This window comes from Primulina huaijiensis, chromosome 6, assembly GCF_012295235.1.
Source record: "Primulina huaijiensis isolate GDHJ02 chromosome 6, ASM1229523v2, whole genome shotgun sequence".
NCBI lineage: Eukaryota > Viridiplantae > Streptophyta > Magnoliopsida > Lamiales > Gesneriaceae > Primulina > Primulina huaijiensis.
Window position 1 is genome coordinate 7,966,925 of NC_133311.1, and position 24,204 is coordinate 7,991,128.

The 24,204-nt window shown below is 38.2% G+C and overlaps 1 protein-coding gene across 1 annotated transcript; it reads right to left on the reverse strand.

The window, feature by feature from the left end:
• Window positions 1–19,059: 19,059 nt before the first annotated feature.
• Window positions 19,060–19,968, reverse strand: LOC140979060 (uncharacterized). The gene has a single exon (XM_073444413.1). The coding sequence runs from the start codon at window positions 19,966–19,968 to the stop codon at window positions 19,060–19,062; it is 909 nt and encodes a 302-aa protein (XP_073300514.1).
• Window positions 19,969–24,204: the final 4,236 nt, after the last annotated feature.

The following is a 24,204-nucleotide window of genomic DNA, read 5'->3' on the forward strand; positions in this document are numbered from 1 at the left end:
ACTTAGTTCTAATATGTGACACATGCAAATAATTTTAACTTGACAAAAACTTAACAACTAAACCAAAAACGAGATGATTAGGACCTACAACTTGATTTTTATTCATGGCTTCGTACCAACCCGAACCAACATTAAACCGACGCTTAACCATGATTAAAAATACCCCAAACATACTGAAAAACATGCATAAGAATTGTAAAACACGAAAATAGGTGAAAGGAATCCAAAAAAATAAAACACTCTTCCGAGAGTCATTTTGGCACCTTTCACCGTAAATTCTCGTATGACCTCTAAACTCGACCAATTCACGAACGGTCAAAAACATGACTTTCTTAACTCATTGAGGTACTGTCCAGTCCAAGGCCATAGGCTAAAAGCCAACCAATAACTCAAACCACCCCAAAAACCGAAACCATAGCTGCTGTCGAATTTCAGTAGTAACAGTTTGTGTCTTTTGTCGTGAAATTCCTGAATTTTATGACTATGGGTTTGAACCACCCCCCAAGGACTCTTACCAACATCCTAAGGCATGGCATGGACCATGGCTAAGGGCTAAAAGCCAGCCACAAACTGAGTCAACCCATAGGACAATGCAACATGCTAGCCGAGAACTTTTTGTACAGATTTTTGCTTGGACATTTGCTGTCATTTTCGTGATATTGTTTGAATCATGCATATAAAATGGTTTAAAAATATCTATAGGACTTGATTGAAGAGAAAAGAAACAATATATACATTCCTGTAATTTGTTTTGAAGAAAACAAATCAAAACGACGAATACGAGCGGCGGAACGGAGTTGGTTCCTTTCTTACTTTTCTCTGCTGCTATTCCCGATCCTAAGCTGCTGCTATTCTGATGTATTTCGAAGGTGAGGGTGTGTGATTGCTAGACAATGAAGATGAGTATTATAGGAGGTGTTAAAGGTGCCATAACATACATTAAGTTGGGGGTTACAAGTCAAGAAGTTAAATGAGTTTTGAATTGCTTCTTCCTCCCTTAGGTTGGCCGATTCATTTTCTTATTTTTCTGCAGCATGTTCACGATTTTAGCAGCCGATTCTTTCTGATATTTTTGAGCCTATGGTGTATGATATGTAGGTAATGAAGATGAATGTTATAAGTGGGGATTAATGGGTCTTGAAGTGCATTTAGTTGAAGGTTACAAGTTAATGGAATTTTGAATGAATTTGAATGGCTACTCATTCCTTGCTGCCATTGGGTATTTTTTTTTCAGATTCTTGTTGCACGTTCCAGCTCATTCCCTAGACTAATAGGTTGAGGAACAATTATTTGAATTATAGTATTTGAAATTACTGCTAATTAGTGATTTAAAATGGGGAAATGAATACACCCTGAAGTCCAATTAGAAATGGTTTAATTGGAGAGTTATCAACCTTTGAAATATTTTATGGGTTGACTAAATTGTTACTAATATTGCATGTACAATGTTGTTTAAATCTAGTATTTTAAATGTTTAAGGTTTTAAACATCATATTTTTTTTATTTTAGTGAATTAACACATTAATTTAGGATACAATCTTGCATGACATGCTTGACCTACAATTTACATATTAAAATGCTATGTTAAATTTCTTGAATATGTTATACCTAGATTTATTTATCTCCACTTGCTTACATATTTTAATTGAAACTTTAATTAAATATTGAATCTAAGAGAACTTATTTAATTACTTAGCTCCAATCAATTTATTAAATCCCAAAGACCTCTTTTTCATTAAATTAAATCATTCCTTGACTTAAATTAAATTTAGGAATATCTTTCTTATTATTAATATTATTTCTAATTTCCAACTCCGGTCCGGCCTCGCGTATTTATCCTGAAAGGATAAAACTAAACATCTTCTTTTAAAATTAATAAAACACTTCATATTTACTTAAAAATTCATTTTTAATTTAAAAAATAAAAATTATGCATGGCTTATACGTAATCTGATTTTTCGGGTACTACAACCCTGCACCAGCTTCCAACCTGTGCAACTTCCCTTGCACTCACGCACTACAAGAAAAATTAGCTTTAACAACACATCTACGACAACGGTTTTTATTAAAACCGTTGTTTTTTTTACCTTTAACAACGGTTTTAATNTGTCTTTTTACCTTTAACAACGGTTTTAATAAAAACCGTTGTCGTAGACTAAAAAAATCCGCTCAAAGACAACAGTTTCTTTAAAACCGTTGTCTTTGATATATCTACGACAACGGTTTTTAAAAACCGTTGTCTATGAGCGTTTTATTTTTGACTACGACAACGGTTTTTAAAAACCGTTGTCTATGAGCGTTTTTTTTTTGAGCTACGACAACGGTTTTAAAACTGTTGTCTATTAGCGTTTTTTTTTAGCTACGACAACAGTTTATAAAAAGCCGTTGTGTTTCAACTGGTTTTGCGACCGTTTAAGTTAAATCTGTCGCTACATTAGCGACGGTTATACTATACCGTCCCTAATTTAAATTTTGCGACGGTTAATGTATAACCGTCGCAAAATTTAGCGACGGTTTAAAGTAAAACCGTCACCGATGTAAAGATAGCGACGGTTTTACAATAACTGTCGCTAAATTTAGCGACGGTGGTTTTTAACCGTCGCTAATTTTAGGGACAGTTTTGGTAATACCGTCGCTGATATTCAGCGACAGTTTATACCTAACAGTCGCTATATTTAGCGACGGTTTTTTAATATCCGTCGCTAAATATAGCGACAGTTCTTGTAAAAGCGTCGCAAATTTAAATCGGCGACAGTTAGAAAAGGTTAAAGTCAAAACTGTCGCAAACTGTCTATAAATATCCCAACCCTCGGTCCATTTTCTATCATACCACTTCACAACACTTAAAATTTTTCTCTCTTACACAATTTTAATTTCGATTTTCTCTTTAAAATTTAATAAATTTTTAAAATAAAAAATATAGTATTTTCGACGATAAATGAAAAATATAGTTTGCATATTAGATTGTAAGTTTTTTTTATATTTATTAAAATATTAAAAGTGAAATTTTTTTTTATTTTACTGCATAAATTAGCGACGGAAATCATACAAAACCGTCGCTAAAATTAGCGACGAAGTTTATAAAACACTGTCGCTAAATGTAGCGACGGGGTATGAAACCGTCGCTATTTAGCGACAGTTTAAATAACGACCGTCGCTAATTTTAGCGACGGTTAACGATAATGTCCGTCGCTATTTATTTGCGACGGTTTTTTAAAAACCGTCGCAAAGTGTAACTACCACAACACTCTCCCACCGTTGTCTTTTAACGAATTCTTTTTAAAAAACCGTCGCAAAGTGTAACTACCACAACACTCTCCCACCGTTGTCTTTTAACGAATTCTTTAACCACAGGACCTTTAACAACGGTTTGATATACCTACGACAACGGTTTTTCACCCTCGTCTTTAGACGTCTACGACAACGGTTTTTCACCGTTGTCTTTGAGCACACCCTTTAACCACAAGGCTTCTAACAACGGTTTTAAAAGGCCTACGACAACGGGAAAAAACCGTTGTCGTAGGCCTTTTTTTTTCCCGTTGTCGTAGGCCTTTTTTCTTGTAGTGACGGGTTGGAGTCCTAGCTTGCTAGGACTCCTTCCCAGCCCTGGTGTTTGAGTCCTAGCATGGCTAGGACTCTTCTCTTGACCCCTCACGGACCATAGCCAAGCCATAGCCCCAACCGAACCCAGGCCCAGCCACACACCCCATAAAACCGAACCCAACTCTACCATAACATAAAGATGGCAACAGTTTGTTTTCTATCATGATGCAGTGTGTTTGGGTGTGCTATTAGGACCATAAAACTTGTGAAACACGTCCTTGATCAGTACCCTAGCCATGGCAGCCCCTTAACACATATTAAACAAGTTTTTTGGATGAAACCACAAGCCTTTAAAATCATCTATGATGCAAATCCGAAAATAATACATGATTCAACTTGTTTTTTCATGCAAAACACAATTAAATAAATACTATGGTATGATGGATGAGTAAAAGGAGAATTATGGCGTGCTTTTGCTTATTAAACGCACGAAATAACATTGGCGATTGACGAAGAACGGAGCAAGAACCTTGGCTTGAACATTTCCCTTGAGCTTCTCGAAATTTTCTGAAATTGGTGTGTGTGTGGTGTCGTGTAGTTGAAGGATTTTTGGGTGAGAAATTCTGAAAGTTGGCGTGAGTATTTTTTGAAGGGTTTGGGTGATTTAACATATAATATATACTAATTAAATCACTGAATAAGGCTTAGGCCTAATAAGCTAACAATTTAGGCCCAAAAGTCTTAATTAGGATTTAATTAAAATATTAAAATTGTTTTGGTAAAAATAGTTTGTGAATTTATTAACCGGGTTGCTATTACGTTTGTATTTTTGTTGAAAATCCAACAGCGATAAAAATTACGTCCCGGCGTATAAAATCACCTCAAATCTCCTTATTTTCAAAAATAATAAAAAGCATCAACTATATTTTAAATAATTAAAAACAATTATTTAATAAAAACATTTTCTATTTTTCAGCCATCGGTCTCCGTTCCTCGATCGCAACATGAATAACCTTTAAAAATACATTTTAATGCATCCATGTAGAAAAGTATATTTTAAACATGTCAAAATACACAACATAATTAATTTATGCAATCAAAATAATTAATTGAAATACACAAGTAATTTAATAAATCGTATGGACGTGGTTCGCGTGGACTTTTAAATTTTCGGGCGTTACAATCTTCCCCCCTTAAATTGGATTTCGTCCTCGAAATTCGGTTATCCTTAATAACCCAAAGTTTAGATGCAGTTCTAGTATCCCAAAAATTCACGCTTCCGCTGCACTCTCTGATAAAACTTAAGTTCTAGAATGTCCTTACGTCTCCTTGATCCCAATTAATTTTTACCTTCTAAATCCTTATTTTCGAATTGCAACTTACAAAGACCCATAATGACTCAGTGCTATATTATTATAACCTCGAATTTCAATTTTTCTTATAATTCCCAATATTAAAAGATGGATGACCATACTTATCGTGTATTATTTTCCTTATTTTATACCCAAAATATTTATCAACTTATCAAATTTCAATCTTAAAATCTCAAACGCATCCGCTAACGCTTATATTTTTCAAGCCTAATATTGTTTCATCCATAAAAATCCTTGATTAGCATCCCTTACAATTCTATAACCAAGATATCCCAATGTTCTAAATATTCTTAAAAGTCTACATCATCAAAAATTCCTATCAATTAAACCATCAAATTATCACTTATTGCTAAATTAGTCCCCAATTTTCTTAATATTTGCAAAATAAATTCTTAATTTCCTCAAAACTTATCCAATTGGTCCTTAAATTTTGAAAATCCTACAGTTAACCCATGAGTTCTTGTTATTCTTAATTTCCTTCTACAGGTTTCTCATAACATAATTTCGAAATTTTAGCCCAAAAATAAATTCCTATAACCAATCTTACCTTTCATCAAACTTAAAATCCCAATTTATATATTTTCTTACTTCCAAGTCGCTGCAAATCCTTAAATCATTATTCCTTACGACTAATTCCCAAATTTTCCCATAAATCATAACTCATTATTGTTTATGAGTTGTTTATTGTCGTATGCTATGAAATTATGCAAATTTGAGATAAAAAAAATTCAACGACTCTTAAATTATATTGAATATTTAGATGTGACTACTCAAGTTGCAATAATATTATCTTATGATGTATATGAATTTTGAAATTTGAATTTTTACCCTAAAAATCTATTGCTGCATATTTTCGAAATAATAATCAATTGGTTGAAATGTATAAAGATTAGAGATGTGCAATCATTATTGGACTTGTTTTGTGATTTTTCAATTTATAATAACCGAAAATTTAATAAGTATGAAATTTGGAAAATAATTCTTTGTTATAAAATTTTGAGAATATTGACTTTTTCTAGTTAAGTAACTAAGAGAATGAAGAAAATAAAACTGTCAAGTTATTTTTAAACCAAAGAACATATATAAAAAAATAACGGGCAAACATCAATTACATTCAATGAGTGAATAAAATATCGATTTCAACCAAAATAATAGATCGAAATGAATTAATTTCAAAATTTGGTTCGGTGTTGAGGTGCAATAATTGTCCCGACTAGATAGAGCGATCGAATAAAGTTTACAAAGATATAAATATTATAATTTCTAATAAAATTTATTATACAATAGTACTATATTTAAAAATATTTTTGAATAAATAAAATTTAAATTTATTTAATCTAATCACTACAAGAAAAATGACTTTCCGCAGCACGTCATCAACAGCGTGCATTAAAAGCACGCTGCGAATATTACTTTTAACGGCGTGCACTCATATGTACGCTGTTAATATTGTTGCACATAACAAAAATAACGGCGTGCATTAAAAGCACGCTGCGGATAGTATTATTAACGGCGTGCAGTAAAAGCACGCTGCGGATAACCTATGCAATTTTCGCAGCGCACAATAAAGGACGTCGTAAATAGTATTATTAACAGCGTGCATTTTATGTGCGCTGTTAATAGTAAATCATTTAAAAAAAACGTGTCTTGACATTAACGGAAAAATTTTTAACTTTAGCGACGGTTTTACTGAAACCGTCTCCATATTTAGCGACGGTTTTTAAAACACCGTCGCGAAATTCAAATTGGCGACAGTTTAATAAACACACGTCGCTATTAGCGACGGTTTATAAAAACCGTTGCAAAATACAAATCGACGACGGTTGTTAAAATACCTTCGCAATTAGCGACAGTTTTAAAACAACCGTTGCTAATAGCAACGTCTATAATTTCACTGTCGCTATTAGCGACTGTTTAAAGAATAACCGTCGCTAATAGCGACGGTTACACCTAAAACTTTCGTAAACTGTCTATAAATATCCCCATTAGCGACGGTTACACCAAAAACTGTCGTAAATTGTCTATAAATATCCCCATCATCGATCATTTTGCTGCATACAACTTAAAAATTTTCTCTACGGTTTTAGTTTTGATTTAGGGTACATTTTTTTTGTTAATATTAATTGTAGTTAAAATTAGTATTGTAATTATATTTAGATTGTAAGTTTTTTTTAAAAATTTATTAAATTATAATTTTTTTTATTTTCACGAAAATATTAGCGACGGATTACTGTATACCGTCGCTAAATTTAGCGACGGTCTTTAAACAAAGAACCGTTGCTAATTAGCGACAGATATAACAACCGTCGCTAAATTTATTTCAAAAACTGTCGCTAATATTTGAAATTATTGAATATTCATAGCGTACATTGCACGCTGCGGATAATTGCATTAACGGCGTGCAGCCGTGCATATGCACGCCGTGAATAATAGTAATAACAGCGTGCACATGTACGCCGCGGATAATCTTGAACTTTCATCAGCTTGCAACTTTGCAGCGCGCGCTGCGGAAAGCCTTTATGCGCGCTGCGGAAAGCCATTTTTGTTGTAGTGAATTTTTATATTGCAATTTTTATTTATAACACGATTATTTTAAAAAAAATTCTAAAATTTCGGTTGATTGTGTTACTGATCGAAATAATCGATTTTTTCGATTAGGTTTGTTAGGTTTTCACAGTAAAGTTCGATCGGTTCGGTTTGTTAGAAAAAAGTTCAGTTAATTCGATTCTAGAATATTCGGTTCAATTTTAACTGAATCTATTATCGTTTAACACATGATGGAGCCAGCCCCAGGTATTTAAGAATCCTGGCTCCGCCCATGGACAATACTAAAACCCCGAAAAAAAATCAACATAGTCCAATTCCACCACAAAACCAACATGCATTGAAATTGAATAATTTCTTATTTCATATCATATCACATATAAAAATCATGAAGCATATAATCTTTTAGCATAACAAAGTCATGCAACCATGATGGACAAAAATCATTTGCCATGCAACCAGAAACGTCAATCAACTTCAAAACGTGTATGCACATGTAGCTTAAACGTATAGACCATGTAAACATGTAGGTAGCATCATATAAATCATATAAAGCATGTAAACTTACAAGTTTGAGGCTTGACGACTGATCTTTCCGGTGCTGATGGTGGCACAACCCTTTACAGGATCTTTGCTCTGATACCAACTGAAACGTCTGCCTTTCTTTTTGCTTAAAATGTGCTAGAAATTTTTTTTTAAAAAAAAACACCCGATTTTCGGCCCTTTACATATACCACATGAAAATATTTTTATAAAATATTTTACCCTTCTAAAATAAAACATCAACCAACTAGCATTTTAAAAATCAAATGAAATAGTCATAAAAATGAAATGTCAGAAGTTAACCAACCTACAAAGCAATAAATTTGAAAAGTATAGCCCATACTAAACCTCTCAAAAATCTCTCAAAAGCATAAATAAATAATCTTAAAACCTTTAATGTAAATCATGAATCATAAATGCGGAAAAATTAGAAGCGCTAGTCCTTGGGTTGTGTGCGACATCAGTCCAGTCAAATCATCAGTCAAGCCCTCCCTCAACCTCACCTGCATCCATCACACCTAGTGAGTCTAAAGACTCAACACCATAATCTTTATAACAAATAATATGTATAAAACCACATGCAACAGTGAAAATATTTTTACGTAAAAATAACATTTCATGACATGCAAACATAAACTTTAACTTTCTTTTTTCCTCAACATGACATAACATAAACATTTTTCATGATCAAAAACATTTTCCTTTTCTTTTGTTGAATTCAGATCGTTAATTGTGACTTTCCTCAGCATGACATAAACCTCAAAAGTCGAGTGATCCATTTACATGTAACCACAGTACTGGGCGGCGGGGACTCCAGCGACACTCTCATCGGTCAACTGGGCCTTGGCCTATCCTCATCGAATAGAAATACGATCGTCGGGGTTCTCTCTGGGCCTTTTCTCACAAATGGGTTCCCTCGAGGGCCTTTTCCCCTCACGATATCTCTATTTTTACCGTTACTACATAACCGTTACCACATATTCGTAATGATGGAAACACGATCGTTGGGCTCCCACTGGGACCATAACCCTCACGATATCTCCAACATTATCGAATTAGTCCCAATTACTTCACTTCCTTCAACGTTTAGCATTCTCATTACTTTATAAAAATCATGCATAACATCACATTTTAAAAATGCAAAAAGTATGCAACATGTCTTTTAAATGTCAACCTTTAAATCATAAAAATCCATGGAAATTTAAAAATCGTAATTTAATCATGAACATTTCATAAACATTTAAAAATAATCATTTTAACCTAAAAACATTTAAAATAACATTTTGACATATTAAATCATAAACATATAAAATTTCCTAAAAATTTAAAATATCATTTTAACATATAAAATCCCATAAATGTATAAAATATAATTTTAACATATAAAATTCCATAAACATCCATAACTATAGAAAATAATCATATTAGCACATAAAACAGCATTCAGGGCACTGCCATGACGTTTACTAATTTTTAGGTGTAAAAAGACCATTTTACCCCTGGACGTATAATTTTACGTTTTTGACTTTTTCTTAATTTCTTAGACTCTAACATGTCCCAAATAATTATTTAAGCTTACATGAATTTTTTCTTATTTTTATTTAGCTTAATTCGACGACTTTTAAATTAATCTTTAAATATGACGTATTAATGCGTTTTAATCCCGAATTAAACCAAAACTTAATATAAAATTCCCAAATTAAAAACTTAGACTTTTAATAATTATTTAAGCTTAAACCTAATTTTCCATAATTTTATAAAGCTTAAAACTAGGCGTTTCAATTAATTCGTTAATTAGCGTTTCGTGCGGCGATTAAATCCCGGATAAATCCAAAACTCGTTATTTTGATCCTAAATTTTAAACATAGTATTTTTATTATTTATTCTACCCTTCCAAGTCATGAGCCACCCCCGTGGACCCTTGGATCTATTTTTTGTTCTAAAATTCAAAATATTGACACCTAATCGAAATCACCGAACCATCTCCCAATTTACTATAGCCGCGCCCAAGCCACCTTGAGCCAAATCCTAGCCAACCCACTTAGGGACCCTAATGAACCATTATAACCCATTGGACCTGACCCTAAGCTCCAAAAACGAAGCAACACATGAGCTGCAGAAACAGCCCCAAAAACACACCTAGGCACCCTTGAGCCAAACTCGTTTTTCCCTGAGCCAAGCTTGAACCCTCTTGAGCCAACCTGGACCCAGACCCCCTATGGACCCTATTGGACCCCTAGAACCTAAGGACTCGACCCCAACCCCTGAAACCGAAGCTACAACAGCAGCTACAAGAACCAGCCGAGAAACCCACTTTGACAAGGACTCTTGTTCTTGTTGCTTGGACCTAGCCAGGGGCGGAGCCACCTTTGGGCTAGGGTGGGCTCCAGCCCCACCTACTTGTTATTAAAAAAAAATTAGTAATTTTAAATTTTATATTTTTTCAGCCGATATTAAAATTAAAACAAATTTTTTATAATTTTTTTTTAATTTTTTTAGTCTCAAGTTTAAAAATTAAAAATAAGACAATTCCCATAAATCATAACTCATTATTGTTTATGAGTTGTTTATTGTCGTATGCTATGAAATTATGCAAATTTGAGATAAAAAAAATTCAACGACTCTTAAATTATAATGAATATTTAGATGTGATTATTCAAGTTGCAATAATATTATCTTATGATGTATATGAATTTTGAAATTTGAATTTTTACCCTAAAAATCTATTGCTGCATATTTTCGAAATAATAATCAATTGGTTGAAATGTATAATGATTATAGATGTGCAATCATTATTGGACTTGTTTTGTGATTTTTCAATTTATAATAACCGAAAATTTAATAAGTATGAAATTTGAAAAATAATTCTTTGTTATAAAATTTTGAGAATATTGACTTTTTCTAGTTAAGTAACTAAGAGAATGAAGAAAATAAAACTGTCAAGTTATTTTTAAACCAAAGAACATATATAAAAAAATAACGGGCAAACATCAATTACATTCAATGAGTGAATAAAATATCGATTTCAACCAAAATAATAGATCGAAATGAATTAATTTCAAAATTTGGTTCGGTGTTGAGGTGCAATAATTGTCCCTACTAGATAGAGCGATCGAATAAAGTTTACAAAGATATAAATATTATAATTTCTAATACAATTTATTATACAATAGTACTATATTTAAAAATATTTTTGAATAAATAAAATTTAAATTTATTTAATCTAATCACTACAAGAAAAATGACTTTCCGCAGCACGTCATCAACAGCGTGCATTAAAAGCACGCTGCGAATATTACTTTTAACGGCGTGCACTCATATGTACGCTGTTAATATTGTTGCACTTAACAAAAATAACGGCGTGCATTAAAAGCACGCTGCGGATAGTATTATTAACGGCGTGCAGTAAAAGCACGCTGCGGATAACCTATGCAATTTTCGCAGCGCACAATAAAGGACGTCGTAAATAGTATTATTAACAGCGTGCATTTTATGTGCGCTGTTAATAGTAAATCATTTAAAAAAAACGTGTCTTGACATTAACGGAAAAATTTTTAACTTTAGCGACGGTTTTACTGAAACCGTCTCCATATTTAGCGACGGTTTTTAAAACACCGTCGCGAAATTCAAATTGGCGACAGTTTAATAAACACACGTCGCTATTAGCGACGGTTTATAAAAACCGTTGCAAAATACAAATCGACGACGGTTGTTAAAATACCTTCGCAATTAGCGACAGTTTTAAAACAACCGTTGCTAATAGCAACGTCTATAATTTCACTGTCGCTATTAGCGACTGTTTAAAGAATAACCGTCGCTAATAGCGACGGTTACACCTAAAACTTTCGTAAACTGTCTATAAATATCCCCATTAGCGACGGTTACACCAAAAACTGTCGTAAATTGTCTATAAATATCCCCATCATCGATCATTTTGCTGCATACAACTTAAAAATTTTCTCTACGGTTTTAGTTTTGATTTAGGGTACATTTTTTTTGTTAATATTAATTGTAGTTAAAATTAGTATTGTAATTATATTTAGATTGTAAGTTTTTTTTAAAAATTTATTAAATTATAATTTTTTTTATTTTCACGAAAATATTAGCGACGGATTACTGTATACCGTCGCTAAATTTAGCGACGGTCTTTAAACAAAGAACCGTTGCTAATTAGCGACAGATATAACAACCGTCGCTAAATTTATTTCAAAAACTGTCGCTAATATTTGAAATTAATGAATATTCACAGCGTACATTGCACGCTGCGGATAATTGCATTAACGGCGTGCAGCCGTGCATATGCACGCCGTGAATAATAGTAATAACAGCGTGCACATGTACGCCGCGGATAATCTTGAACTTTCAACAGCTTGCAACTTTGCAGCGCGCGCTGCGGAAAACCTTTATGCGCGCTGCGGAAAGCCATTTTTGTTGTAGTGAATTTTTATTTAAAACACGATTATTTTAAAAAAAATTCTAAAATTTCGGTTGATTGTGTTACTGATCGAAATAATCGATTTTTTCGATTAGGTTTGTTAGGTTTTCGCAGTAAAGTTCGGTCGGTTCGGTTTGTTAGAAAAAAGTTCAGTTAATTCGATTCTAGAATATTCGGTTCAATTTTAACTGAATCTATTATCGTTTAACACATGATGGAGCCAGCCCCAGGTATTTAAGAATCCTGGCTCCGCCCATGGACCTAGCCAACCAAACCAGGCCCTGACCCCAACCCTCTAGCACCCTTCTAGGACCCTGAGGACCTAACCCAGCCCAGCCCAAAGCCCCCAGGCCGAGCCCCTTCTCCCCTGCACCAGCTGCCAACCTGCGCAACTTCCCTTGCACTCACGGGTTGAAGTCCTAGCTTGCTAGGACTCCTTCCCAGCCCTGGTGTTTGAGTCCTAGCATGGCTAGGACTCTTCTCCTGACCCCTCACGGACCATAGCCAAGCCATAGCCCCAACCGAACCCAAGCCCAGCCACACACCCTATAAAACCGAACCCAACTCTATCATAACATAAAGATGGCAACAGTTTGTTTTCTATCATGATGCAGTGTGTTTGGGTGTGCTATTAGGACCCTAAAACTTGTGAAAAACGTCCTTGATCAGTACCCTAGCCATGGCAGCCCCTTAACACATATTAAACAAGTTTTTTGGATGAAAACACAAGCCTTTAAAATCATCTATGATGCAAATCCGAAAATAATACATGATGCAACTTGTTTTTTCATGCAAAACACAATTAAATAAATACTATGGTATGATGGATGAGTAAAAGGAGAATTATGGCGTGCCTTTGCGTATTAAACGCACGAAATAACGTTGGCGATTGATGAAGAACGGAGCAAGAACCTTGGCTTGAACTTTTCCCTTGAGCTTCTCGAAATTTTCTGAAATTGGTGTGTGTGTGGTGTCGTGTAGTTGAAGGATTTTTGGATGAGAAATTCTGAAAGTTGGCGTGAGTATTTTGTGAAGGGTTTGGGTGATTTAACATATAATATATACTAATTAAATCACTAAATAAGGCTTAGGCCTAATAAGCTAACAATTTAGGCCCAATAGTCTTAATTAGGATTTAATTAAAATATTAAAATTGCTTTGGTAAAAATAGTTTGTGAATTTATTAACCGGGTTGCTATTACGTTTGTATTTTTGTTGAAAATCCAACAGCCATAAAAATTACGTCCCGACGTATAAAATCACCTCAAAACTCCTTATTTTCAAAAATAATAAAAAGCATCAACTATATTTTAAATAATTAAATACAATTATTTAATAAAAACATTTTCTATTTTTCAGCCATCGGTCTCCGTTCCTCGATCGCAACATGAATAACCTTTAAAAATACATTTTAATGCAACCATGTAGAAAAGTATATTTTAAACATGTCAAAATACACAACATAATTAATTTATGCAATCAAAATAATTAATTGAAATACACAAGGAATTAAATAAATCGTATGCATGTGGTTCGCGTGGACTTTTAAATTTTCGGGGCGTTACATTCTGAGTCTTTTACGATCGACCAACTTTACATTTTCAATCACATATTTTCTATTCTTATGCACAAAGTCGTCCATTTCGTGGTGTTATTGAAGAATATGTATTATCATGATATTCATATTTTGGCACCACCACTCTCAAGTATCCTCAGTAACTAAAGACAAATTGGTCTTACAATATGTATTCAGAGAATGTCAATTTGGTTAATAAATCCCTAGCATGGTTTACTTGGAAAAGAGGGATTATCGATGTTTGTCATATGATAATCCGAAGCATATTAAGCCATAACATGAAATAGCCCATACAAATTTTAAGGGCGTGTCCGTGTGTTTCTTATCATAGAGAAGTAAAGAAAGTAATGCAGAAGAAAAAAAAAGTCTTGTACCATGGTTAAAGCGGACCACTGATGCGATCCGGGTGAAAATGAAAGAGCTGGGTCGGGAGCTCCACCGAATCTGCTATCAATATAATGAAGAAAATAAGAGCAAGATGTCTGGATCATAAGATTCTCTCCTCGGACAACTGGAATGATCTGCACCCAAGAAGATAACCACGTGAATGGTCGTCGGAGGGGTGTCCGACGTGGCCACTCCAATGCTTAAGTCAGTGACTGATTTAAGACAAAAATCAATGTAACCAAATGATGGTTATGATATTGGTGCGAAGGAAAGAGTTTTAGTGAGTAACAAATGGTGTGTTCAATATCTAAATAGAGGAATAAATGCAAGAAAGGAACCTGATATTTATAGTAGGAGATGTAATGATGATCTCGTTTTGCGTGCTACCTACTAATTATAGCATGGCGGCTGATTGAACTCTATATTCTGACACGTCAAATCTCACACTAGTCACATTCAACCTACCTGATTTTTTCAACCACTTGGATTGGTGTCAGAAATGGGACAGCCGCCCACACCCTATCTTACTAGTATACTTGAGTGCGGCGCTCATATCGGACTGGCCCGGGTAAAAAGCTTCCCAGGAGTTCGCATGAGAGCCCGGGCATCCAATAGCCCGGGATGAAGACGTCCCAATCGTTTAATAGCCTGGCCTTCTGATGAACCCTTTCCATAAATTCTCCCTGGCAAGCTATCCATCCAATGTCCCGGGTCATCCGGGATCCGGGCTCCTTTGCAGACCTTCCTTATTGCCCAGGATCATCCATGATCAGGGAATAATCCATATCCCTGACCCGGGCACTATCCATGGCCCGGGACATCCCGGGGCATCATCACCCCCTCCTTAAATAGTCGGGCTAGAGTCATACTCGCTATCACGATTAGTCTTGTGTGCCCGGCCAGGAAAAAATAATTTGTCGTTTAGTTTTCCCCGGGTTAGTAGGGCTGATGTCATATTATTAGGACTGACGTAAGCCCTAAAATTCAACTGGTCCCCGGGACAAAGGGAAGGACAATGTTGCAGGGCCTTGTGGTTCTCCACAGTGACCTCTACTCTTCGTTCCGGGGCCTCTGAGGAAATTATGTCCATAAGATCAATTCCTTCTAACTATAAAATCAAGATATCCGGGCCCAGTGATCACCCGGATACTCCTCCTCCCGGCTTCCATACCTTTTTCGTAGAACAACTTAAGAGTGGGCTTCGTTTTCCGGTCCACTACTTTTTCGAAGGAATTGCCCGGTTCTTTGGGCTTCCGATTAGTCATCTTCACCCCAACGCCTTTAGAATCATGGCGGCCACTTTCATTTTATTCCATATGAAAAATATTCCAATCAACTCTTCCATTTTTCACTTCTTTTATGCTTGTTGGTTTAATGACGGGGTTTTTTCTTTTATGGCCCGAATGAATTACCGATTCCTGACAGACATCCCCTCCTCTCTGAAGTGGTGGAAAACAAAAATTTTTCTTTTTGCAACTCCCTACTGCCCTAACATGTTCGACAGGCTTCTTGCCTTCCATGCCTGAGCAGCCTGAATTACCCCCAGATTTCAAATTTCTTCCCCCTTTCACTCATGCTCGGGATGCCTTGGTAGGCCAGTCCTTCCTATCATCAGTGTTGATTGGGGGGGGGGGGGAAATCTGGTTAACTATGGGATAGGGCCTCATCCGCAAGACCCTGTGGACTAGATAATAGACGAGTTCGGCCAGGCCGGTCCATAGGCTGGTAAATTACTTTCCTCTTAGCTTTTAACTTTTCTTCTGTTTTATTTTTCTAACATATATTTTTGGTGCAACAGAAGAAGAAATGATCAAGGCTAGCATACTCAAAGCAGCTGCGCGGAAAAATTATGAGCAAAAACAGGCTCGGGCTGAGAAGAAGGCCCGAGAAACAAGAGCAGGAAGAGCGCCGGGCTCGGGCAGAGGCTGAGGCCCGGGAAGAGACTGACCCCACCAGGGAAAAGACCACTTTTCTTGTCAGTGAAGAGGACCCGAATTTTCTAAATCATCGCAAGAAGAAGGATATGATGGAATCGATCCATGAGATAGTTATTGTGGAGGAGGAGGAGCCTGAGATGACTGCCCGATCACACCCTCCTCCCAGTTCATCTGCCGGCCCTACTCTTCAAGGTGAAGTTCCCTTCGTCCTGCCAAATCTTTTTGGTGATGATGTAGGCACGGACCTGACTAGGATGGTAAGAGGTCTTCTTCGTCCCGAGGAGATTGAGCATCTTAAAGGGCTCCACCCCAATCAAAAACTGTACGAGGGGGTTTTCCGGTCCTTCTCTGTAAGTTCTTTACCTCTTTTTTTTTTGTACCACCATTTTTTGACCCTTCCTTTGATTGCAGGGCTTGCAGATGCTCATATATGCTTATGAGCAGGTGGCTGGTGCAGCCAAGAAAGCAAATCAACAGTCTTCCTCTGCCCGGGAGATGTATAACAAACTTCAGGAAGAATTGGGCCGGGTGACGGAGATCCATGAACATGTCTTGGCCCGAGAAAGAGTCGGCTGGAAACAGCAACTGGATCTTGCCCAAGCAGATCTTGCCACGGCCCGGTCTGAGTTGGAGTCATCTCGAAAAGAGTTTGATTATAACTTAGAAAACGCCAGGATGGAGGCGCAAGCAGCCAATGAAGAAACAACATCTGCCTGGGCTCAAGCTGAAGAAACAAAGGCTGCTATGGATCTCCTGAAGACTTCTAAGGAAGAGAAAATGGCTCAATTTTTGAAGTCTCGGGATCTGAAGAAGATGGTGGCTGATAAAGCCTTTGTTTATTTTGACTTGGGCTTCAATAAATGCCTAGACTTCCCAGATTTGGTCAAATCTGCGGCCACTCTCCCGAAAGATGAAGAGGAAGGAAATGAGCAAGACCCGGACTCGAGAGTAGAATAGATTTTTGTCTTCTTCCCAGGCTTCTGGGCATCCTGTAATTTTTTCTTTTAATGAAATATATTTTTCCTTCTCATCTTCCTTTATTACGTTTGACTAGATGAGTATTCGTTAATATTTTCAAGTGTTAAAAATGTTTCAAGCTTTTTGGATATCCCCACAAATTCTCTCTTTTTCCAAGGATCTTTTGAACATATAATCTGGGTACGGGTCCCTGAGCTTATTCGATGACTGGGGTGTGGGTCCTCGAGTCGAGGTACGGGTCCCTGGGCTTGGTAGATAACCAGGGTATAGGTCCTCGGGCCAGGGTACAGGTCATTGGTCTTAGTAGATGACCAGGGTATGGGTCCCCAGGCCAGGGTACGGTTCCCTGGAATAGATGACCGGAGTGCGGGTCCTCGGACCAGGGTACGGGTCCCTGGACTTAATAGATGACCGGGGTGCGGGTCTTTGGGCCAGGGTACTGGTCCCTGTACTTAATAAATGACCAGGGTACGGGTCCCTGGACTTAATAGATGATCGGGGTGCGGGTCTCCGGGTCAGGGTACGGGTCCCTGGGCTGAGTAGATAACCGGGGTACGGGTCCCCGGGCCAGGGTACGGGTCTCTCTGGTGTTAGTAGATAACTGGGGTATGGGTCCTTGGGCCAGGGTACGAGTCACAGGTCTTAGTAGATGACCGGGGTACGGGTCCCCTGGCCAGGGTACAGGTCCCTGGACTTAATAGATGGCCGGAGTGCGGGTCTTCGGGCCAGTGTACGGTTTCCTGGACTTAATAGACATTTTTCTGAATAATTTCTTTATTTGATACACAAGTAATAGATACAATGATTTTAAACATAATATTTCTTCAAGTGAAATGCATTCCATGGTCTCCTAAGGGTGTGTCCCTGGGAATCTTTTAGATAATAAGTTGCTCCCGAGCTGACTTTTTGAATCACTTTAAAAGGTCCCTCCCAACGAGCCTCTAACTTCCCCACATCACCTACTGGCTTCACTTTCTTCATAACCAAGTCTCCGACCTGGAAATCTCATGCTCGAACATGTTTATTATATGATTTCATAACCCGACTTCGATAGGCTTCCATTCGGATGGCTGCCCGATCCCTCCTTTCTTCAACCAGATCAAGCTCAATGGCATGGGTTTGATCATTTTTACTCGGGTAGGATTCCACCCGAGAAAAAGATTGTCCGATTTCCACTGGCAAAATTGCTTCCAAGCCATAGACTAAACTATATGGAGTTTCTCGGGTAGCTGTCCGAGGAGTAGTCCGGTATGCCCATAGTATACTTGGCAATTCTTCAACACAATCTTTACTTTTTCCGTGAAATTGGGTTTTTAATGCTTGTACAATGATCCTATTGGTTACCTCGGTCTGGCAATTGGTTTGTGGGTAATCTACTGAGGTGAAAGATTGAGTAATTTTCATTTCTTGGCACCAAGACATGATTTTCTTCCCCCGAAACTGTCTCTCATTATCTGAAATTAATCTTCTAGGGATACCAAATCTGCAAACAATATTCTTCCATAGAAACTTCATCACCTCTTCCTCAGTAATCTTGGCCAAAGGCTCGGCCTCCACCCATTTAGAAAAATAATCAACTGCTACCAGAACAAACTTTTTCTGAGCCCGGGCTAAGGGAAAAGGATCCACGATATCCACGCCTCACTGATCAAAAGGGCATGATGCTGAGATGGGTTGCATACCAGTAGTTGGATGATGTTGAAATTTAGAATGATGCTGGCAACCTTTACATGCTCGGACAAGCTAAGCGGTATCTTGACTCATCCGAGGCCACCAGAATCCAGATAGTATCGTTTTTCGAGCCAAGGCAGTTCCGCCTAGATGTTCACCACAACATCCCTCATGGATTTCTCGGAGGACATACTCCACTTCATTTTCTGCAATGCACTTGAAAAAAGGGCCCTGATATGACCTCCTGTATAAAACATCATTTAAAAGGACGAACCTGGGTGCTTGCTTCTTGATTTTTAAAGTTTGAGACCGGTCCTCTGGGAGCTTTGCATGAGTTATATACTCGATCAAAGAGGTCATCCATGAATTCTTTCGAGCTGATGGAACATCTTCATCAACAAAGAGAATCAGTCGGGTAAAACACAAGACTTCTCGGGTGCTTATGTCTGACATGGAGGCAGCCATTTTGGCTAAGGTGTCAGCCTCCACGTTTTCTTCCCTGGGAATTTGCTCGATGCCCCAATCAATTAAGGATGTTGCCCGGGCTGTGATGATCCCCAAATATTTGACCATTTTTTCATTTTTGGCTTCATACGCTCCTTTGATTTGCTGGGCGACCAATTGAGAATCAGAGTAAATAATGACCCGAGAAGCTCCGACCTCTTGGGCGGCTTGTAATCCGGCCAGAACAGCTTCATATTCAGCTTCGTTATTGGTGACCCAGGAATCAATCCTCAAAGCTAGCTTAACCTTCTCTCCTGATGGAGCAATCAAAACTACCCTGACCCCATATCCTGAAAAGTTTGATGCGATGTCAACAAAAACTCTCCATACTTCCTCCTCTTCTAGTTGAATCATCTCTATCAAGAAGTCTGTTAATGCTTGGGCTTTTATAGCAACCCGAGGTTTATACGCAATGTCGTATTCTCTGAGCTCTACTGTCCACTTGACCATTCTTCCCGTGACTTCAGAATGTGTCATGATTCTCCCAAGTGGAGATTTAGTGAGAACCACAATTAGATGTGAAAGAAAATAGGGTCTCACTTTCCCGGCAGTCACTACCAAGGCCAGGGCTATCTTCTATACTTCACTATACTTTAGCTCTGCTCCTCTGAGGGCATGACTGACATAATACACCGGCTTCTGGTCGGTCCCTTCCTCTCGGATGAGTACAGAGCTGACGGCATGCTCGGTAGCAGATAAATAGACCCACATTTCTCCCCGGTCTTGGGCTTTACCAAGATGGGTAACTCGGCCAAGTTCTTTTTTAAATCTTGAAAAGCTTGCTCACACTTCTCATCCCATCCAAACTTCTGTGCCTTCCTCAGGACTTGAAAAAATGGATAGCTTCTGTGGGCAGACCTGGAAATGAATCGAGACAACGCAGCAGTTCTCCCGATTAATTTTTGCACTTCCCACATAGATTGGGGGAAGGCATGTCAAGCACTGTTTTAATTTTCTCCGGGTTCACTTCAATTCCTCAGTCAGTCACCAGAAAACCCAAGAATTTTCCACTCTTTACCCCAAAAATACATTTGGTCGGGTTGAGCTTTATTCCATACTGCTTTAGGGTGGCAAAGGTTTCGTTCAGGTCGGAAACAAAGAAAGAGACCTCCCTCGTTTTGATCAGGATGTCATCCACGTAAACTTCCACATTTCTCCCCATTTGCTTTTTGGAAGACTTGATTCACCAAGCGCCGGTATGTGGCCCCGACATTCTTCAATCCAAAGGACATGACCACATAGCAGAAAGTGCCTCCAAAAGTGATGAAGCTTGCTTTATCTTGATCTTCCCAGGCAAGGGAGATTTGATGATATCCCTGAAAAGCATCCATAAAGGTCAACAACTAGAAACCGGAGGTTGAATCCACCAATTGATCAATCCGGGGAAGCGGGTGGGAATCTTTGGGACAAGCTTTATTCAAATCCCGTAAGTTTACGCACATCCTCCACTTTCCCATAGCTTTTGGAACAAGGACCACATTTGAGAGCCAAGTAGGGAATTGTACCTCTCGAATGTGGCCGGCCCACAGCAACTCCTACACCTGGTCATCAATGACTTTATCTTTTTCGGGGTCAAAATGCCTTTTCTTCTGCTTCCCAGGCCGAGACCCCGAGATAATATTCAATTTATGCTCGACCACTTGGGGTGAGATCCCGACTAGATCCTGCTGAGACCAAGCAAAAACACAGATGTTAGCTTTTACACAGTCCAAGAGACTTACTTACTCGGGTGGAAGAATTAAGGTCTTGGGCCACCCGGATATGTTTCCCTAGCTCAACTTCCACCACTTCCTGCTCCTTCTCAGCAACGAAATGCACTTCTCTTTCCTCAACCACCTCCTCTACTCGGATCACTCTCTTCCCTTTGTCTTCTTTCCTTGCCCTCTTTTGATCCACTCGGACAGTTTCCTTATAACACTTCCGAGAAGAAGGCTGATCTTCCCTGACTTCCCCGACTTGCCCTCGCACCGGAAATTTGATTTTCTGATGGTAAGTGGAAGCTACAGCCCTCATCTCGTTCATAGCTGGTCATCCGAGGATGATGTTATATGAAGATGGGGCATCCATTACTGTCAAGATTGTCATGACCGGCTTTCGCAAATCTCCCGTTCCCAGAATTAATGGCAGTGTTATTTCTCTTTCTGGTTACACAGCATGGCCCACGAAACCAAACAAAGCTGTCTCAACCACTTCTAACTGATACTCATGCAGATCCATCTGCACTAAAGCTTCCTTGAATATGACGTTGACAGAGCTGCCATTGTCAATGAAAAACCTCAACACGTCATAATTGGCAACCCTGGCTTGAATAACAAGAGCATCGTTATGGGGCAGACTGATCCCCTAACGATCTTCCGGGTCGAAGCTTATGACCTGCTCATTTCTTCTCCTCCCGTCAACTTCCAGACATTCTCTTCTACTCCTTGCCTTCCGGGCCCGGTTGGAATCACCATCCGTAGATCCTTCTGAAATCATCTTTATTACTCCTCGAATCGGGGAGGCTTTCTTTACTGGTTGCTTACTTCTCTTCTCCCGAGAGCTTCTTCCCTCTCTCCTGCTCTCACTCGGGACACCTGTCGATATTCCAAAAGGATTAGATCCGGGATGTCGGGCTAACCAGGGTGGTTGCCTTGACTCACTCTGTGTATGAGATTCTAGCATAGAACGCCGATTGGACTCTTTCCACAAAGTTCGATACTCATTATTGTCATGAGAACATTCTTTATGAAGAGTACAAAAACTTTTTTTATCTGGTCTTCGTAATCACACCATTGAACTTGGGTGCTGAGCCATGTCCGAGCTACACTCTTAAATTTCCCGATCCCGGGCAATTCTCAGAGGGATGTGAGAAAAATGCCCCGAACCACCCTTCTTATGAGCTCTCTCCTCGGTCTTAACAACCCGGTCTCCCCTGGCTCTCTTCAAAGCTTCTCTCTTTTGATTCGGGGCCTCTTCCATGTTGGTGTATTTTTCTGCTCGTGATAAGAGATCTTCAAAATCTCCGGGCAACTTCTTTGTTGGAGATCGAAAGAAATCTCCCTCCCACAATCCCTGCGTGAATGCAGTAGTTTTTGTCTCGGGGGCGCAGGCAGGGACATCCAAAGCAACTCTATTGAATCTTTTGATGTATGCTCTTAAAGTCTCGTCCTGGCCCTGCTTTACTTCAAACTGAAAGCGGTCTTCTTATATTTCTTGCTGCTGCTGAACTGGTGCAAGAATATTTTTTGAAAATCTTCAAAAGATTGGATGCTTTGAGGTTCCAGCCTTTCGAACCATCGCTGGGGCGAGTCGACCAGGGTTGTTAGATACACTTTACATTTAATCTGGTCTCCATAACAATGTAGCGTGGCCATATTTTCGAACAAGGCGAGATGTTCTTCAGGGTCAGAACTCCCCATCATAATCCTTAATCCTGGCCAACTTTAAGTGCCCGGGAAGTGGATCCCAGACGATTACATCAGAGAACGGGCAACCCTTGACAACAACTCGAGCACTACTCCTAGAGCCAACTTGTCCTTCTAACACTTTCACCTTCTTCCTCAACTCTTCTAGCTCTTCTGTCACAGTAGGAGATTTAGAACTAGCATTGGACTCCCTCCCTTCCTCCCTTTTTCTTCCTCCTGATCTTCCCGCACTTGCTCATGTTCCTGCTCTTGATGGGTGGAATGACAATCCGCCAACTAGTCTGATCAGAAAACTCAATTTGAAACAAGCCGTATTTCACGTTAGTTGGGAAAATTTTAGATGTTATCAAGGTCTAACTGATCGCTGAATTACCGAACTGTTTGCACGAAAACAGCAATAAGTTGGGTATGAGCAGTTTCGGTATTTTTGTCATATCTCTCAACTCAGTTATTGAAATGAAGCGATTCAGTATGCGTTGTAAAGATAAGACAATGGTATACAAATCATCTTCAGAAGTCAAAGTCTGAATTGAATCTTAAGATGTTGATAAATGACGATAAATCTACTGGTTGTGTACAAACTGAAATCAGCTACGCTGATTTCAGAACACCAGCTGAACTAAACTGAACCAGCTGCTGACCAGTTGAACTGAACGACTAGTTGATCAGTTGGGAAAAATTTCAGCAAGACGAATTTGACCGTTTCAGAAACAGTACAAAAACATTCCAAACGGTCATATTCTTGTGTCTAACGTATATATCATTGTTGGAGCCTAAAAATAAAACATATTAAAGATCAAACAAGAGCTTTTGAAGTGGATTCAAAGCATGGGCAGTTAGCATGAACATATCAGCTAGTTGAGAGAACAAGCCTTTGTGTGATGATACATTTGAGATGTACACTGTAAAGAATAAATTCCTCACACACAATCACTCACACATATACAACAGAGTTGAACTTCGAATATTAGTTGAGTGAGTCTTCACACAAAGACGTAAAACAATGTGTTTGTAGTCTTTGCATATGAGACATTAAACAATATGATGATTTTGAGGTGCTGCCTGCAATCTTGAGTGCTAGGAGTTCTAATTGGGTGTTACCCTTCCTGATTGGGTTTGTACAAAGAGTTGTACAAATCAAAGTCTTCTAGTGAATCCTTCCTAAGGTGGAAGAAGGGGTGATGTAGGAGCATTTGAAGTCTCCGAACATCCATAAACAAATTTGTGTCTATTTGTTTATTTCATTTACTTACCATTTACATTGTTTTAAAGATGCATTGTTGAAGTATTTTATGTGTTCTTCAAATAC